The sequence below is a fragment of the Ictidomys tridecemlineatus genome, chromosome 10, assembly GCF_052094955.1.
Source record: "Ictidomys tridecemlineatus isolate mIctTri1 chromosome 10, mIctTri1.hap1, whole genome shotgun sequence".
NCBI lineage: Eukaryota > Metazoa > Chordata > Mammalia > Rodentia > Sciuridae > Ictidomys > Ictidomys tridecemlineatus.
Genome location: NC_135486.1, coordinates 81,895,555 through 81,915,944, shown reverse-complemented (window position 1 = coordinate 81,915,944; position 20,390 = coordinate 81,895,555). Strand labels below are relative to the sequence as shown.

General features: G+C 36.4%; 1 protein-coding gene across 18 annotated transcripts in view; it reads left to right on the top strand.

Moving 5' to 3' along the window:
• Window positions 1-20,390, top strand: part of Mllt10 (MLLT10 histone lysine methyltransferase DOT1L cofactor) — a 189,860-nt gene that overhangs the window by 30,150 nt on the left and 139,320 nt on the right. For 17 of the 18 annotated variants that reach the window (XR_002484032.3, XM_040277627.2, XM_040277629.2 and 14 more), the window contains one exon: window positions 15,762-15,816. The exons of the other annotated variant lie outside the window; for it this stretch is intronic. Coding sequence is in view for 14 of the 17 variants with exons in the window: in XM_040277627.2 (XP_040133561.1) it covers window positions 15,762-15,816 (55 nt within the window). In the remaining 3 variants the exon portion in view is untranslated. The remainder of the gene's footprint in view (window positions 1-15,761; window positions 15,817-20,390) is intronic. 18 annotated transcript variants of the gene reach the window in all.

Genomic DNA, 20,390 nt, shown 5'->3' with positions numbered 1-20,390 from the left:
GAATAAAAATGTTAAAAAAAAAAAGAGTGGGCCATCTTTCGATCTTTTTCTGTCCCATTGATCTGTGCCTGTAGTCTTATTATCATCACATGATTTGTAACTTTGTCTTGAAGTTAGAATCCAAGACCAGCCTTTCCTCCCACTTTTTAATATTGTTTGCATATTCTACATCTTTTACATTTCTATATAGATATCAGCTTTTCCTCTGTTCCCAAAAAGGCCAATGAGATTATGACTACAGTTGCTTTGAATCTATCAAGGAAAAGTATGAGGAAAATTGACTTAATAATCTTTGAATCTTCTTATACATTACATACTACATCACTCCATTTACTTAGGCCTTTTTGTTTTTTTCTGATCAGTATTTTGTAGTTTTATTTGGTCTTGAGATCTTAAAATTTATCTCTCAGTATTTTCTTCTCTGACACGATTTAAAAAATTTTTTTGCTGCAATTTTTATTTATTTAAAATAAATAAATGCAATAAAATTATTTCTCAGTATTTTCTTCTCTGATATGATCAAAAAAATTTTGCTGCAGTTCTTAAAAAAATTTTTGAATTTATTTTTTAGTTTTAGATGAACACAATATCTTTATTTTATTTTTATGTGGTATTGAGGATTGAACCCAGCGCATGTCAGTTGATCGTGATACCGCTTGAGCCACATCCCCAGCCCAGTTTTTTTTTAATATGTATTTTTTAGTTGTAGTTGGACACAGTACCTTTATTTCACTCATTTTTTTTTTTTTTTTTTATGTGGTGCTGAGGATTGAACCCAGGGTCCTGCACATGTTGAGACGAGCGCTTTATCGCTGAACCACAACCGCAGCCCTGCAATTTTTATTTATTTAAAAATAAATAAATACAATAGCTTTTGATGCTATCATAAAGTGGTATTATAAGAATTCAATTTCTGCTGGGTACAGTGACACATGGACTGTAATCCCAGCTGCTCAGGAGGCTGAGGCAGGAGGAACACAAGCTCAAAGCCAGCTTTAGTAATAGTGAGGTGATAAGCAACTCGGTGAGGCCCTGTCTCTAAATAAAATTAAAGATAGGACTGGGGATGTGGCTCAGTGGTTGACTGCCCTTGAGTTCAATCCCTGGTACCAAAAAAAAAAAAAAAAAAAAAAGATTCTAATTCTTAGCATATATCTTAGAATATAGAATTGATTTTTGTATATTGACTTGTGTCTTATGACCTTGCTTATGCCACATTAATTCTAGTAGCTTTTGGGTAGATTACTTAAGATTTTTCTAGGTGTGATCTCATGTCATAAATTAGTTTTGTGCTAGGAATGTCGTTCATTGGTGGAGTTCTTTCCTATCATATGTGTGGCTCTTGGGTTGTAGCCCAGCAAAAATAACAATAACAACACCCACAGTTTTATCTTTTCCAGTTGTGTTTCTTTTATTATTTCCCATTATGGAATGTACTTAATCTTGTTTCCATTATTTAAGGAGAGCATTTTGTGTTAGTGTCACTGTAGACTTTTTTTAAGAATATATTTTATTAGTTGTTGATGGACTTTATTTATTTATATGTGGTGCTGAGAATTGAACCCAGTGCCTCACACATGCTAGGCAAGTACTCTACCACTGAGCCACAACCCCAGCTCCATAGTTGTAGACTTTATTAATAACTTTTATCAGATTATTTCAAATATGGGTTTTATTATTCAGGAGTGGCAAAGCCAACAGATCAGGAACACAACTGCCATTGAAAATAGTTTGATCCAGGTGCAGAGGTGCACTGCTGAAATCCCAACAACTCAGGAGGCCAGCTTCAACAACTTGGCGAGGCTCTAAGCAATTTAGTGAGAACTCTGTCTCAAGATAAAAAGGGCTGGGGATGTAGTTCAGTTGTAATGCACCCCCTGGGCTCAATCCCTAGTAGCAACAAAACAACATACACACACACACACACACACACACACACACACACACACACACAAACACACATACACACAGTTATATTTATAGGTTTGAAGAGGAGGAAGCATGTCATACCGTAAGGTCACATGGAGAAGCACTGGGCTGGGTCAGGAGGCAGAGGGAACAAAGGGAAACCATAGGGAAATAATGGGTGAAGAAAGGTAAGTAAGTTAGAATTGTCAAGTTTGAATAATTTCTAGGGCTCTGGGGCATAGAGACATTTGTGGTTTTGAGTACTTGGCCTTGGGATGCTAGAGGAAGGGGATCTTGCGACCTAAAGTTTAAGATTATTAGTGGTATGGGCTTTGGATTCCTTGGTTTGCACATAAAAGATATAGACCTGGCAGGTTGTTTTACTGTCTAGAAATTAATTAACCCTGGGAGGAGTAGTCTCCAGAGTGTTAGCAGAGCCTCAATTTGTCAAAGCATCAAAAATGCAGAATGTAAAATAAAATCATAATACATAAGTTGAATAAGATTCAATGATTATATAATAAGATTATCTTATCAGATAAGTTTTAAGTTCTCTTAAGATTTGTCTTAGTTTTCTGAGAGTTTATATCATAAATAGATGTTTAGTTTTCTCATGCTTTTTCCATACTGATTGAGATGATATATTTAAAAAAATTACTATAGTGAATTTTCATTGTTTGATTTTCCAGTGTTATAGTAACCTGTGTTCATGGGATAGATTGCTTCTTCATGGTGTATTATCTGTTTTTAAAAACATAGATTCAAATTGTTAATATTCAATATTTTTGCATCTATGTACATATATTTTTTTTAAGGCTTTTTGTCAGGTGTTGAGAGTGTTCCTAGTCCTAGGTATTAGTATTATTCTTGCTGAACTTAGAAAATGATTTAGGAAATATTGTTTCCTCTATTTTCTGAAAGTGATTGAAGGAATTTACCTGCAGTGAAAAACATCTGAGCCTAGTGTTTTTTTTTTTCCTGTCTCCCTCCCCTCCCCTCCCCTCCCTTTCCCCTCTCCTCTCCTCTCCTCCCCTTCCCCTCCCCTCCCCTCCCTTTCCCCTCTCCTCTCCTCCCCTTCCCCTTCCTTCCCCTCCCTTTCCCCTCTCCTCTCCTCCCCTTCCCCTTCCTTCCCCTCCCTTTCCCCTCTCCTCTCCTCTCCTCTCCTCTCCTCCCCTCCCCTTTCCCTCCCCTCCCTCCTTCCCAGGTTTTGTTTCATCTTGTCAGTTTTGAGAAGTTGGGATTTTCTGGGAACTTTTCCATTTTATTGGATTGGAGATATAGCTTATTGGTAAAATGCTTGACTAGTATGCACGAGGCCCTGGGTTCCATGCCCAGCACTGCCAAAGGAGGAGAAAGTTTTCTATTTCATCCAATTGTATTGTCTCTTAATATCTTAGGGTTCTGAAGTGATAATTCTCTTATATTTTGTTACTGATGATTTGTGCTCTTCCCTTTTTTTTAAAAAAATAAGTTTGCAGTTTCAACTTTGATGTTCCCTTTCCTTACTTCCTTATGTGTGTGTTTATTGCATTGCTAGGGAATGAATCCAGGGTCACTTTACCATTGAGTCCCAGCCCTTTTAATTTTTATTGTTTGAGATAGAGTCTTGGTGAATTGCTGAAGCTGGCCTGAAACTTGTTATCATGCTGTCTCAGTCTCCTGAGTCTTTGGGATTATAGGCATGTGCTACCAAGCATGGCTATCTTGCTTTTTTCCTAATATGGCCAGGAAACATAGTCTGATTTCAGTGGTTTTAAATTCATTGTATTTGTTTTGTGGCCAAGAATGTGGTCTTTCATGTTGAATGTACCAGTGTTTACCTGAAAAGAATATATGGTTTATAGCTTTGCTCATATTATCTGTCTTTATTGATTTTTTTTTCTTCCTCTCTTTTTTTTTTTTTGGAGAGGTCTAGTTTGGTCAGTTACACAAAGATAGAGATGTTAAAATATCATACTGTTGGGATGGGGTTGTGTGTGGCTCAGAGGTAGAATGCTCACCTTACCATGCATGAGGCTCTGGGTTCAAACCTCAGCACCACATAAAAATAAAATAAAGATATTGTGTCCGCCTATAACTAAAAAATAAATATTAAAAAAAAATCATACTGTAGAGAATTGTTTTCCCCACTTCCATTTCCTTCACCCTTTTTTATTGGGACCAGGGATGGAACTGAGGCACTCGGCCACTAAGCCACATCCCTAGCCCTATTTTGTATTTTTTTAAATTAGAGACAGGATCTGACTAAGTTACTTCGTGTCTTGCTTTTGCTGAGGTTGGCTTTGAACTTGTAAGTCTCCTGCCTCAGCCTCCTAAGCCGCTGGGATTACAGGCTTGCGCCATTGGGCCTGGCTGTTTATTCCTTTACTTTGGACAATTTTTACTTCCATGTATTTTGAAAATTTGTTATTAGGCACACACATTTATTTATTTTTTGCAGCACTGGAGATTGAACCCAGTGGTACTCTACTATTGAGCCACATCCCTAGCAATTTTAATTTTTAGACACAGGGTCTCACTATGTTGCCCAGGATGGCCTTGAAACTTGTGTTCCTCCTGCCTCAGCCTCCTGAATAGCTGTGATTATAGATGTGTGCTGCTGTTCAACTTACTTTTATGATTATTACATCATCATCTTTACTTGATGCTTATTATCATGAAATGCTCCTGCTTGTCTTTACTATATAATTCTTCATCATCTGCTGTTTCCATTTTTATCCACTTTAATTTTATTTAACTTGTTTATGTTTTTAAATTGTGTGTCTCAGCTGGGTACAGTGACATGTGCACGTAATCTCAGTTACTAGGAAAGATCAGCCAGGAGGATCACTTGAGCTAGGAGTTCAAGAGCGGCTTAGGTGACAAAATAAGATGCCATCTCAAAAACAACAACAAAAAAGGGTGTCTTTTATAAATACCATGCAACTTGGTTTTAATTTTTCATATTTGTGTTAACATACTCTTTTATTCAGTCCCTTATTTTTTAGTCTATTAACTTTTAATGTAATTATTTGGTTGGGTTGAAGTCTACCATTTCATTAAATTTTGCATCTCATCTTTTTTAATGCTTTAGATTTACTTATAAATAACTTTTAAATATATTCAGAATTATTTAAAAAATCAAATAACAACATACTATAGAGCTATATACTATATAGCTATATATATATATACATATACTATGTGTATGTACTATATACTATGTACTATACATAGTATACTATGTACTACGCATAGTATAGCATAGTATAGTATGTATTATAGAGTATGTACATATGTACTCTATAGTATATATATTATTATTCTTAAGAGCCGAACCATTTAAAATATATAATTCAGTGGTTTTTAGTGAACCGTTCACAGAATTGTGACACCATCAACAGAATCAAGTTTAGAACATTTTTATCATTTCCAAAAGAAGCTCTGGTTCATTAGCAATCCCACCCCATTACCCTGTTTCTCTTGCTTCTGGCAACCACAAGTGTACTTTCTGTCTCTTGATTTGCTTCTTCTGGACATTTCTTTCTTTTTTTTGGCAGTGGAGGGTGGAGGTGGGGTATACCAGGGGCTCAACTCAGTGGTGCCTAGGTTCTGAGCCACATCTCTAGCCCTTTTTATTTTTTAAGACAGGGTCTTGGGCTGGGGATATGGCTCAAGTGGTAGCGTGCTCGCCTGGCATGCGTTGCGGCCTGGGTTCAATCCTCAGCACCACATACAGACAAAGATGTTGTGTCCGCCAAATACTAAAAAAAAAAAAAAAAAAAAAAGACAGCGTCTTGCTAAGTTGCTTTAGGTCCTCACTAAGTTGCTGAGGCTATCTTTGAACTTGGAATCCTTCTGCCCCAGCCTCTCCTCAGTTACTGGGATTACAGGCATGCTTCACTATACGTGCCTATATTTATTAGAACTTTATTCCTTTTTATTATACAAAGATATTTCATTGTATGGATATACCACATATTCCTCATTAGTTGATGGACATAGATTTTATCTGCATTTGGGCTGTTATACATTATGCTATTATGAGGAGTAAGAAGTTCTGTTGCACAATAGGGTGACTATAGATAACAATAATGTTGGCATGGGGAAATAGCTCAGTGGTAAAGAATTTGGTTAGCATGTGCAAAGTCCTTGGTTCCATCCCCAGCACCAGAGAAAACAAAAACACCACCATCAATAACAAAAAATGTACATTTCAAAAATCTGGAAGAAAGAAGTTTGAGTGTTTTACCATCAAGAAATGGTAAATGAGGAGATAGATATTTCACCTAGTTTCAACAAGTTTATCACCATATCATCTGGTACCCTATAAATGTGTAAGCTTTTTATGTTTGTTTTTTTTTTAGTTGTAGTTGGTCACAATGCCTTTATTTCATTTACTTACTTTCATGTGGTACTGAGGATCGAACCCAGGGCCCCTGCAGGTGCTAGGCCAGCGCTGTAACTCTGAGCCACAACCCTAGCCCCAAGCTTTTTATGTTTTTAATGTATAAGTTAAAAAATAAATTCATTTTAAATTTAAAAAGCACTATTATGCACATTCATGTACCAACTCAATTCCCTTGGGTGGAGGATTTTTTAGCCATGTCCTAATTTTTAATCTTGAGAAACTGCTAAAGAGGTCTGCCATTTTGCATTACCACAAGTAATACATGGAAGTTTCAATTTCTCTGTATTTTTGCCAAGGTATGTTATTATTTGATATTTGGTTTTAGCTATCCTAGTGAGCATAAAGTAGCACCTCATTGGGATGTTGATTCATATTTCCTTAATGATTAACAATGTTATGATTCTTTTCATGTGCTTCTTGGTCATTTTTATTTTTTCTTTAAATAATTTTTCAGATTCTTTGCCCAATTTTTAGTTGGTTGTATATCTTTTTTTTTTTTAAAGTGGATAGCTTTTTATATATTCTAATACAGTGCCTTTATCAGATAGGTGACTTGTAAATTTTTTTTCCTCTCTGGAGGCTGTCTTTTTCATGATGATATTGTTTGTAGCACTAAAGTTTTGAGTTTGGTAAATTCCACTTTACCAATTTTTTCTTTTGTTGTCTCTGCTATTTGTGTTGTGGCCAAAAAACCATTATTAAACCAAGTCCTGAGGTTTTTATTATTCCTCCTTTTCCATTTTCTTCCCTTCTCCTTTTTATTTTTGGTACTAGAGATTTATCTCAGGGGCGCTTTACCACTGAGCTACATCTCCTGCCTTTTTTTTTTTTTAGACAAGATCTTACTAAGTTACCTAATTGGGGCCTTGATGAGCTGCTGAGGCCGGTCTTGAATTTGTGATTCTCCTGTCTCAGCCTCCCAAGCCACTGGGATTACAGGTGTGCACCACAATGCCTGGTCCCAGCAGCATTTTATCACTGAAATGCTTCCTCAGGCCTTTTTATTTTTTATTTTGAGAGACGATTTTGCTAAATTGCCAAGGCTGGCCTCGTCTCAGCCTCCTGCATCTCTGGGATTACAGAGGCACACTACTGAACCTGGGCTGGAGATTGACCTCAGAGTCACTCCACCACTGAGCCACATCCTCAGCCCTATTTTGTATTTTCTTTAGAGACAGGGTCTTGCTGAATTGTTTAGTGCCTCACCATTGCTGAGGATGGCTTTGAACTCATGATCCTCCTGTATCAGTCTCCTGAGCCACTGGGGTTACAGATGTGCGCCACTCTGCCCAGCCATTTTTTATTATTAATTTTTTGAGTTGGGTCTTGGGTTTTGTATTGCTCAGATGGCTCTTAAACTCCTGGACTCAACTCATCCTCACACCTAAGCCTCTAAGTGGCTGGGATTACAGGCATATACCACCATGACCAACTTAAAGTTTCACTGTTTTTTTTCCCAATAATTTTATAGTTTTAGCTCTAACATTTAGAACCATGATCCATCTTTAATTAATTTTTGTATATGATATCACATAGGGATCCAACTTAATTCTTTTGCTCATATCTCTAGTAATTTCGACGTATTTCCTTTTTTTCATTCTATTCATAGAGTGTATCACTTATTTAAAAATTTTTAAAAATATGTTTTTAATTGTAGATGGACACAAAACCTTTATTTTATTTATTTTTTAACGTGGTGCTGAGGATTGAACCCAATGCCTCACACATGATAGACAAGTGTGCTACCACTGAGCCACAACCCCAGCCTCTTATTTAAATATTTTAATGCTGTGTAAATTGTACATGTTGTGGAACTGCTGCTAGGTTTTTCGATTTACTTCTGTCCTTTGTCATTTAAACTCTTGCCATATGTATTAGATCTACATATATTTTAATCCCCAGAAAATATTATATGGTTTGCTTTCAGTTATCATATATAATCTTAGGAACTTAAAAGCTAAGTTTTTTTTTTTTTAATCTTTTCCTAAGTGTTTACCATTTGTGGTGCTCTTTGCTTTTTGAGAATTTGAGTTTTCTATATCATTTTCCTTAATTCTGAAGAATTTCTGTCCATTTTTACAATGCATGTCTGCTGATAATGAGTTCTGCTTGTGTTCTTGTAGCTGAAAATATCTTATTTCACTATCTTTGAAGGATGTTTTACATGGATATATAGAATTTTGTGTTGTCAGTGCTCCCCCACCCTCGCCCTCAGCATTTTAAAGATGTTGTTTGACTTTCTTTGGGTTTCCATCCTTTAGAAAAAGAAATTGAGGGGCTGGGGTTGTGACTCACTGGTAGAGTACTCGCCTAGCACGTGTGAGGTCCTGGGTTCAGTCTTCAGCACCACATAAAAATAAATAAACAAAATAAAGGTATTTGTGTCTAACTACAATTGAAAAATAAATATAAAAAAAAAAAAAAGAGAGAGGGCTGGGGATGTGGCTCAAGCGGTAGCGTGCTCGCCAGGCATGAGTGCGGCCCGGGTTCGATCCTCGGCACCACATACAAACAAAGATGTTGTGTCCGCAGATAACTTAAAAAAAATAGTTCTCTCTCTCTCTCTCCCTGTTTAAAAAAAAAAAAAGAGAAATTGGGGGATGGGCTTGGTGGCACATCCCTGTGATCCCAGCAGTTTTTGGAGGTTGAGGCAGGAAGATCTCAAGTTCAAATCAGTTAGGCAAATTAGCAATTTGTAATTTCAGTAACTAGATAGGGTTGGGGTGAGACTGAAAAAGGATTATAAATTCAAGGCCAGCCTCAGCAATTTAGCAAGGCAGTGTCTCAAAATAAATAATAAATAGGAGGACTGGGAATTAGTTTAGTGATAAAGTGCCCAGTACCAGGAAAAATAAAATAAAAAGAAAAATTGATCATTTTTCTAATCACTGTGTCCTTGTGTCCTTGTTTATGATGTATCATCCTTTTTTTCTTTTTCACTGTTTAGACTTTTGCCCTCTGTATGTGCTTTTCCGCAAGCAGTTTGGCTCCTTGCGGAAAAGCACATAACAGAAGGCAAAAAAAAAGCTTTCTTCAATCTGTGAATTTGTCTTTCTTGGGATTGAGAGAAAATTTGGGTCATTATTTATTCAAAACACTTTCCTGCCTCATTTCATTTCCTCCTTCCTCTCCTCTTACCACCCTTTTCCCCAGGCCTTCAGTTATATATATATATCAGACCCTTTGTACCATCTACTAGGTCCCCTGAAACCCTGTTTGTTTGTTTTTACATTAGATATTCTCTGTTGATATAACTTCAGTATCATTGTATCTATTCTTTGTCTTTTTTAGTTCTTAAGTCTAAATTCAGTGAATTTTTCATTTTACATATTTACTTTTTTCAGTTTTAGTTTTTTTAAATTTTTTTTTATTTGCATTCAGTTCATTTTTTTGGTACTGGGAATTGAATCCACCGTCTTTTTTTTTTTTTTTTTTTGAGAGAGTGAGAGAGGAGAGAGAGAGATAGAGAGAGAGAATTTTTTTAATATTTATTTTTTAGTTCTCGGCGGACACAACATCTTTGTTGGTATGTGGTGCTGAGGATCGAACCCGGGCCGCACGCATGCCAGGCGAGCGCGCTACCGCTTGAGCCACATCCCCAGCCCAATCCATCGTCTTAATTAAGCATGCTCTCTACCATTATGTTATTCCCAGTCTGTATACACTTTTTTAAATAGTTTTTCTCCTTCATTGAGATTTCCTATTTTATTTGTAGGTACATTTTTATTAACCTCATATAGAACTTTGCTGTAATATTTATTTTAAGACCCTTTTCTGCTAATTCTAATGTCTGGTTCTTCTTGGGATTTTTTTTTTTAGGGGGGGTGGTACTTGGATTGAAACTAGGGGTGCTCGAGCTATACCTCCATTCCTTTTTATTTTGATACTGAATCTGTCAGGCTGTCCATCAATTTGGGATTTTCCTGCCTTAGTCTGCTGAGTGGCTGGGATTGTAGATGTGTGCCATCACTCCCATCATAAAAATCTTAGGGTTATAAATGACCATGTAAAATATTTGTACACATATTTTTTATGTCTTAAAGTATATAAATGATGTAAAAAACAGCATATGATATTTGATAAATGTAATTTGTTATTCCCTTTGACTGAGGAATGAAGCAATATTTTTTATGATTCATATTACTAAATTGCTTTATAAAAGAACGGTATTATAGTGTCATCAACAGTGAAAGATACTTTGTTGTCCTATGCCCTGTCTTCCTTTTGGGATTGAGCCCAGGGCCTCATTCCTGTGAATACTAAGTTACATTTGAACCCTAGGAATTATCTTTTACCAAAAGCTTTACTTGATTTGGTTGGGATTCATCTGTTTTTAATTTTAAAAAGTTTTTTTTTTTTTTTTTTTTTTTTTTTTTTTAAGGGCTTGGGATTGAGGGATTGAGTCCCAGAGCCTCATGTTTGCTAAGCAAGCACTCTATTCTGAGCCGCATTCCCATCCTCCCAGAATCTCTTTGTGATTGTCTAATCTATTGCTTTGGGTTTTTAAAAATAGAACATTTTGATTTCTTAGATGTGACTATTATTTTTGCTTTTTTTTTAAAAAAATATGCTTTAGTTGTTATTGGACACAATACCTTTATTGTATTTATTTTTATGTGGTGCTGAGGATTGAACCCAGGGCCTCACAAGTGCTAGGTGAATGCTCCACTGCTGAACCACAACCCCAGTCCCTATTTTTGCTTTTAATTACTGTATTGAAATTATTATTTTGGAAGCTGGGCATGGTGGCGCACGCCTGTAATCCCAGCAGATTGGGAGGCTGAGGCAGGAGGATCATGAGTTCAAAGCCAGCCTCAGCAATGGTGAGGCACTAAGCAACTCAGTGAGACCCTGTCTCTAAATTAAAAAACAAAAACAAAAACAAAACAAAAACAAAATAGGGCTGGGGATGTAGCTCAGTGTTGTAATGCCCCTGAGTTCAATACCTGCCTCCGCCTAATTGTTATTCAGACATTTTGAGTTTATATTAAAGATCAGAAAGGTTTTAGGATCTTTTTGTTTGGTTAATTTTTAAAAATTTATATATGACAGTGGAGCATATTATAATTCTTATTATACATGTAGAGCATAATTTTTCATATCTCTGGTTGTATACAAAATGGTTTTAGGGTATTATGTGAATTCTTTCCTCTCTCTTTGCCCAACTGTTCTTTTTTTAAAATACCTTTATTTATTTTTTATTTTATTTATGTGGTGCTGAGGACTGAACCCAGTACCTTACACTATATTAGGCAAGTGCTCCTCTGAGCTACAAGCTACAACCCCAGCCCCTGCCCAACAGTTCTTATACCTAATCATCGAAAGGATAATCTATCAGGACTGGGGCTGGGTTCATTCCCCAGTACTACAAAAAGAAAAAGAATATGATTGATGTATGTACATTCCATGTATGTATTATATATCAAAATGCATTCTACTTTTTTAATTTTTTAAATAAAAATTAAAAAAAGAAAAACAGGGAAAAGACACAATGTAAGTCTAGATATATAGTCTTGATATCAGATTTAATTACACTTACATTAGAAATTCTTTCTTTTCCAGATAAATCATTACTAATAGTGCTTCCTTTCTGTGAAGGGAAGGTTGTTGTATGGTTTATTTCTATAGTTATAGAGTCTATTCTTTCTTTCTTTTGCAGTCTTAGCATTTGAATCCAGGGCCTCATGTATGAAAGGCAAATGCTTTACCATTGAGTTATGTCCCCATATCTCCCCCTACACCAATCTCTTGAAATATTTTAATTTGTAGATGACACAATACCTTTATTTTATTTATTTATTTTTATGTGGTTGCTGAGGTGCTGAGGATCGAACCCAGTGCCCCACACATGCTAGGCAAGTGCTCTACTACCAAGCCACAAACCCAGCTCCACCATCTCTTTTTAAAACTTTTATTTTGAGGGCTGGGGATGTGGCTCAAGCGGTAGCGCGCTCGCCTAGCATGCGTGCGGCCCGGGTTCGATCCTCAGCACCACATACCAACAAAGATGTTGTGTCTGCCGAGAACTAAGAAAAAATAAATAAATGTTAAAATTCTCTCTCTCTCTCTCTCTCTCTCTCTCTCTCTCTGTCCCCCTCTCTCTCACTCATTCTTAAAAAAAAAAAAAAAAAAAAAAAAAAAAAAAAAAAAAAAAAAAAAAAAAAAAAAACTTTTATTTTGAGAAGTGGTCTTGCTAAATTACCCAGGTTGGCTCCCACATGTCTGGGATTACAGGTATAAGTTACTGTGCCAAGTTTGTTTTATAGTTTAGAATGATGTTTTGTATTCTGTGGTGCTAGGGATTGAATTTAGAACTTTAATCATAATAGGCAAGTGTTCTACTACTGAGCTACATTCCCAGCTAGAACCAAATTATTGCTTTCATTTTATCAAGTGTGTTTTTTTTTTTTGGTAGTTATAGATGGACAGAATGACTTTATTTTATTTGTTTATTTTTATGTGGTGCTGAGATCGAATCTAGTGCCTCACACATGCTAGATAAGCGCTCTGCAGCTGAGTAGAGTCTGAGCCCAAGTGTGCTTGTTTTTGTTTTCTTCTTCCTCTGTCTTGTATTTTGGTTATTGTGTCTGATGACTGTGGTAGATGTTAGGGCTATAAGTCATGAAATGAAGCTTATTATTTATCAATGAAAATAAACTTAATCGCATACATAACTTATTTTTTTAAAAAAGAGATTCTTTTTTTTTTTAACATAGGCCTTTGTTTTGTTCATTTGTTTATATGCAGTGCTGAGAATCGAACCCAGTGCCTCACACATGCCAGGCAAGCGCTCTACCATTGAGCCACAACTCCAGCTTCTGCATATATAACTTATTGCTAATAATTGTTTTTTTGGAGTCCACCATGTTGTTATGGAAAGTTCATACTGTACATTGGTGGAGGTGGTTAAGAGTAAATATTGGAGGCTGGGATATAGCTTAGAGGTATAGCACTTGGATAACATGCTCTAGGCCCTGGATTTCATCCCCTGTATCTTAGTAGATTAATATACATCAATCTGCTAAGAAGGAGGGTATAGGTAATTTATGATACCTAACCTAATATGGCGATTTCGAGATACTATCTCAGATGAAGTGTCTTGAAGCAAGAACCTGAGGGAAGAATAGAGGTTAGCCAGTTCATACTGTGCATTACTGGGGGTTGGTTAAGAGTGCACTGGAGATGTAGCTCAGAGGTAGAGTGCTTGTGTAGCATGCCTGAGGCTCTGGGTTCCATAGCCAGTACTTAAAAACAAAAAACAAAACCAAACAAACAAAAATTGAACAAACCAAAAAACATTGAAACTGTATACTAAGTCATTGAAGTGGTCCTAAGAGACGGTAGGTTGGCTTGCAGAAAGGTAATTGTAGAGGTGAAGAGAGATAGTCAGGTCTTACCAGCATTTAGGAGGAGTAAGGGTAAAATGTGGTGACTAAATTTAAGGTTAGAAAGTGGGGTGTGGCCAAGCCTGGGGCCTTGCTGCACCCCTGTAATCTCAGCTACTTAGGATGCAGAATCTAGAGGATCACAAGTTCAAGGCCAACTTCAATAATCAATCTAGAGTTTACCTCAAAATTAAAAAAAGAAAAAGGGCTGGGGATGTAGTTCAGTGGTAGAGTACCCCAAGGTTCAGCCCTCCCTACCTAAAAAAAAAAAAAAAAAGATAGGTAATAAAAAAGGAGGTGCTAAAGAGTTAAGTTGATAATTAGAAGAGTAAAATACTGGAAGAAAATGACTTAGCATTTTGATGTTTTTATTTATTATTTCTTACTCTTATTTTTCCTTGGTAATTTATTGTATACTATGTTGTATGCTATGAAATAAGATGAGATATAAATAATAGTGTGAGTTCTAGGAATATATTCTTCATAGTAAAGCAGTGTATTCAAACTTACTCTGTTATATTCTTTTTTAAAATTTTTTTTGAGAATTTTAATATTTATTTTTCGGCGGGCACAACATCTTTGTTTGTATGTGGTGCTGAGGATTGAACCCGGGCCTCACACATGCCAGGCGAATGTGCTACTGCTTGAGCCACATCCCCAGCCCATGTTATATTCTTTTTAAATCTGACTTCTTGATGATCTTAAAAAAAATGGTGGAGTGGAAGAATGTGATCCACAATAATTTTTTTGGGGGGAGAGCATTGAATCTGGGGAGCTTTACCACTGAGCCACATACCCATCCCTTTTTATTTTTTATTTATTTTTTTGGTACCAGGGATTGAACTCAAGGGCACTTGGCCACTGAGCCACATCCTAACCCCTATTTTTTTTTTTTTTTTTTGTGTGTGTGTGTGTTTAGAGACAGGATCTCACTGAGTTGCTTAGCGCTATGCCATTGCTGAGGCTGGCTTTGAACTCATGATCCTCCTACCTCAGTCTCCTGAGCTGCTGGGATTATAGGCATGCACCACACCGAACCTGGCTTTATTTTTTATTATGAGACTGGGTCTTGCCAAGTTGCTGGGGCTGGCCTTGAATTTGTCATCTTCCTGCCTTAGCCTCAAGGGATTATAGGCATATGCCACTGCCTGGCCTGCATAACTTTTGAGTATCACATTGTATGAGTAATAAGAGTAACTAGAATAACATAGTTTCTAGAGAGGAGGTCATTACATAAGTGAGATCATGCCTTGCCACTTTAAATCAACATTCTAAATTCTTCTGGTTTGATTTTTTTTTTGTGTGTGTGGGATGGTTGTGTGCTGGCAATTACAATGGATTTTGTCTCTTTATCGTAGGAGAAACGAGACCTACTAGACTACAGTAATATTAACTGATCTTAGAAAGTAAATAGATATAAATAAATGCCAAAACCTTGCCCTAGTTTTATGTTGAGTGTATCTTTTTTGTTTGTTGTACTGTTTTTAAGAGGGGCCTTGCTATGTTGCCCAGGCTGGTCTCAGGATCCTGATCCTCTTTCCTTAGCATCCCGAGTAGCTGAGACATAGGTACATACCATTGTGTCTGGCCTTTTTTGTTTTTATAAATGTAAAATCTTAAAAACTGTGGCAGGATGTTTAAAAATAATACCATATTTTAAAAGAAGTTCTTAAACAAGGTATGTTGGCACATACCTGTAATCTCAATGGTTTGGGAGGGTTACTAAGGTAAGAGGATAACAAATTCAAATCCAGTGGTAGTAACTTAGGCTCTAAACAACTTAATAAGAGCCTTTATCAAAATTGAAAAAAAAAAAAAGATTGTCTGGGGATGTAGCTCACTGTAGAGTGCTCCTAGGTTCAGTCCCTAATATCCAGAAAAGGGGGGAAGTTGTTAATCTGGTGCTCTAAGGAAAATCACATATCATTAAGAACAGTTATTTTGTTAGGATTGTTCTGGAATATACTTGGCTACTAATACAAAAACTGTTGTTCCATGTTTTCATCGGTTTTGAAGTTATAGGGAAGATATGCTTTTGGTAATCTGAAATAATATCTTCTTTTCCTTTTTCTTTTTAGAGATGTGAACTATGTCCCCATAAGGATGGAGCTTTAAAAAGAACAGATAATGGGGGTAAGTACAGAGATTTGAAAAAAAAATTTTTTTTTTGGTAGTTGTAGATGGAGAGCATGACTTTATTTTATTTTGCTTATTTTTGTATGTGGTGGATTGAATCCAGTGTCTCACATGTGCCAGGAAAGCGCTCTGCCACTAAGCCCCAGCCCAGTACAGAGAATTTTGGGGGGAAAATATTATTTTTAAAAAATATTGAAAACTATAGTGGTAGTTCATATTATTTTTATCAGTGTTTACTACTAAAATATTTTTCATAGTAGTGGATGTATTTCAGTAATTTTTTGTAGTGACAGTTTTTTTTGTGTGTGAACAAACTTAAGCATTGGCTATTTCATGCTGAATGTTCAACATACTTCATCAAAATCTTGATTCCTTTTTTTTTAAATAGTTTTTTAGTTGTCATTGGACTTTCTTTTTTTTTTTTAATATTTAGTTTTTAGTTTTTGGTGGACACAACCAATTTTTTATGTGGTGTTGAGGATCGAATCCAGTGCCCTGCGCATGCCAGGCGAGCACTACCGCTTGAGCCACATCCTCAGCCCCCATTGGACTTTCTTTTATTTATTTATTATGTGAATTGAACTCGGTGCCTTACACATGCTAGGCAAGTACGCTACCTCTGAGCCCCGCCCCCGCCCCTCTTGATTCTTTTTTTAAAATGGGAATTATATTTGAAACTTTTGAACAATAATTTTTTTGAGGTACCTGGAATTGAACTCAGGGGCACTCCACACAGAGCCATATCCTCAACCATATTTTGTATTTTATTTAGACATAGGCCCTCACTGAGTTTCTTAGTGCCTTGCTGTTGCTGAGGTTGGCTTTGAACTCCTGAACTGCTGAACAATAATACATTTTTTATCTCTCTACACAGATAATGTTAGTAGTGAATGTTAATTTTAATACCCTAAAGATTTTTGTTGCTTGAATATAAAGAAATTCTGACTTGAGTCTCCTATATTAAAGGATGAACATTCCTAATCTGAAATGCTTCAAAGTATGACACTTATGAGTATCAAATTTGGATTTTGGAACATTTCAGATATTCAAATAGAAATGTTCAACTGGTAAAGTCTATGCAAATATTTCAAAATGAAAACCTCAAAACTGAAACACTTTTGGTCCCAGGCAAGCATATTAGAAAGACACTGAACCCATACTCATTTTTAAATTTCCATTTGTAGTTATCACAAGAATCAAGATTTCTTTCCATCTTAGTACCATTTTAAAATATGTAAACATGAATATATTAAGCCATGAGATACTATGAAAGTTAACTGATAGGAAACTCATTCCATGATAGTTTTCTACCTCTTTTGAGATTATTTTTTCCCCTTCATTATTTTGTCAAGAATTATGCTGATTTATTTTTGAAATTTATATTTTCTCAGAATAAACTCTTATCATTGTGGGATCCAGTTTAATGGTTCGTTTAGGATTTTGGCATCTGCTTGTTTGTTTATGTATTTCTTATTTTGTGATACTGAGATTGAACCCAGGAGTGCCTTGCTTTTGAACTATATTTTGGGCCCTTCTCAATTTATTTTGGGACAAGATCTGGCTGGCTACCCACGGTGTGACTTCATACTTTTTTTTTCCCCCGGATACTAGGGATTGAACTCAGGGACACTTGACCAGAGTCACCTCCTCAGCCCTATTTTGTATTTTATTTAGAGACAGGGTCTCACTGACTTCCTTAACACCCCTCACTTTTGCTGAGGCTGGCTTTGAATTTGTGATTCTCCTATCTCAGCCTCCTGAACTGCTAGGATTACAGGCATGTGTCACTGTGCCTAGCTGGCTTCAAACTTTTTTTTTTTTAAATTTATTTTTTAGTTGTAGATGGACTCAATATCATTATTTTTATGTGGTGCTGAGGATCGAACCCAGGGCCCCACATTTGCTAGGCCAGTACTCTACAGCTGAGCCATCCCTGGCTTCATACTTTTTCATTGCTCCTGCCTTAGCCCCCCAAGTAGCTGGAATTATAGGCCTGTTCCACTGTGCCTGATTGGCATTGAAGAAATGAATCTGTGACTTTCTTTCTTTATTATAGTTGTATCAGATTTTGATGTTAATGTCATGCTGGTCTCATAACAAGTGGGGAGGTATTTTTGGTTTTTTTGAAGCATTTGTGTAAGATTGAAATTATTCTTATGTGTTTGGTAGAATTCACTGATAAATTTGGGTCTAGAATTTTCTGAAGGTTATGATTGTGGGTAACTTTTTTTTTTTTTAAGCTGGTTAAAGAATTCTTTAAAATTTCTAATTTTTATTGAGGTTCATTGTAGTTAGTTGGTTGTACTAAGTTTTTTTCGCAGTTCATTATTTCTTTATTTTTTATTTCATGGTGCTGGGAATTGAAACTAGGGATGCTCTATCATGGAGTTACATTTCCATTCCTTTTACTTTTTTAAAAAATACCAGGCATTGAACCCAGGGGCACTTACCCACTGAGCCATATCCCCAGCACTCCCTCCCCCACTTTTTTTTGAGACAGAGTCTTGCCAAGTTGTTTAATGTCTCACTAAATTGCCAAGGCTGGGTTCTAACATGTAATGCTCCTGCCTGAGCTTCCTGAGTAGCTGGATCCCACGTGGTTACAAACATGTTTTCTTTCTTTTTTATTAATTTTTAAAAAAGTTCTTTGGTATTTGGTTTTAAACCCATGGATGCTTTGCTATTGAGCTACATTCCCTACTCTTTTTAATTTTTATTTTGAGATTGACTTTACTAAATTGCTGAGTCTGTCCTCAAATTTGTGATCCTTCTGCTTCAGTTTCCTGAGTCACTGGGATTATAGGAATGTAACACCCACCATGTGTGGCTGCAAACATGTTTTCTGTAAATGACATCCTAATGTTCACAGGAACAAATAAAAATCAAAAAAAACCACAAAAAACAAAATACCAATAGTTTTTTTTTTCTGCATCTTTTTTTTTTTTTGAGAGAGAGAGAGAGAGAATTTTTTAATATTTATTTTTCAGTTTTCGGTGGACACAACATCTTTATTTTATTTGTGGTGCTGAGGATTGAACCCAGCGCCCCACGCATGCCAGGCGAGCTCGATACCACTTGAGCCACATCCCCAGTCCCTTTTTTGCATCTTTATTCTGTTGCCCCCCCCTCCCCCGCCCCGCCCCATCAACTTTTTACAGTGCTGGGGATAAGACCCCATGCCTTGTGGAGGGTGAAAGTATGGAGCTGTCATCACTTATAGTAACAAGGCTTTCTTCTGGAATTTCTCCTAAATGACCTGCTTGAGGCTGCTTTGCAGTTTTGTTGTTGTTTTTGTAGTGCTTAAGGATCAAACCGAGGGCTTTCTTCATGCTAGGCAAGTGCTCTGTCATTTAACCACATCCCTAACCAACTTAAAAAAAAAAAAAGTAGGAGTGTAGTATGTGAATCTGTACTTTATTATCATTGTCAGTTATTAATATACTATAAGTAATTGTATGTGCTATACTTTTATACTACTGGTAGCATAGTCAGTTTCTTTAGCATTGCCACAAATGTGAATATTGCATTTTATTAGGACATTATGATCACTGTAATTTCATTGGACAGTATGAACTTTCCACCTGGATTATAATGTTGTGGGAATCATGGTCATATATCTGGCTTGTGGTTGACAAAAATGTCATATTAAAATGTGAGTATAATGAGCTTAAAATACTTTTTTGTTGTTGTTGGGGATTGAACTCAGGGATGCTTAACTACTGAGCTACAGCCCCAGCCCTTTTTAATTTTTTTTTTTTAATTTTAAGACAGGGTTTTGCTAAGTTGCTTAGGGTGGTTGCTAGTTGCTTATATTGGCCTTGGACTTGGCGCTCCTCTTGCCTCAGCCTCCCAAGTTACTGGGATTACAGTCATATACCGCCATACCCAGCTTAAAAATATATGTAATACCCTTACACTACTGGACATTATAGCTTACTCTCATGTCATTGTGGCTGAGAGTATGGTATCATAGGTTGTTAGCCTGGTAGGAGCTCAGAATTCAAATTTCTACTGAAAACATTGTTTTACACCTTTGTAAAGTTAAAAACTTGAAGTTGCACTTTTGTAAGTTGGGGACTCTGTGTTTTGAATGAGTATCCTTTGTGGTAAGTAACTTCTCAAGATTTTTTTCCCGTGTGTGTGTGTGTGTGTGTGTGTGTGTGTGTGTGTAAGGGAGAGAGAGGGAAAGAGAGGGAGACACACTGGGAATTGAGCCCAGTGGTGCTCTATTACTGAGCCACATCCTCAACCCCTTCTGTTATTTTTAAAAATCTTGTGATAGTCTCCCTAAATTTCTGATTCTGGCCTTGAACTTGAGATCCTCCTACCTTAGCCTCCAGAGAAACTAGGATTATAGGCATGTGCCCTTATACCTGACTTCCCTTGACCTCTTTTTTTTTTTTTTTTTTTTTGGTGGTGCTAGGATTGAATCCATGGCCTTGTGCATGCAACTACCAACTGAGCTATATCCCCAGCCCCCTTGACTTTTAACATTATTATGTGTTAGTGTGGTTGCCTTTTTGATCTTTTTCTTGGTATTTTTTGAGTCTCTTGAATATATAGATTCATGT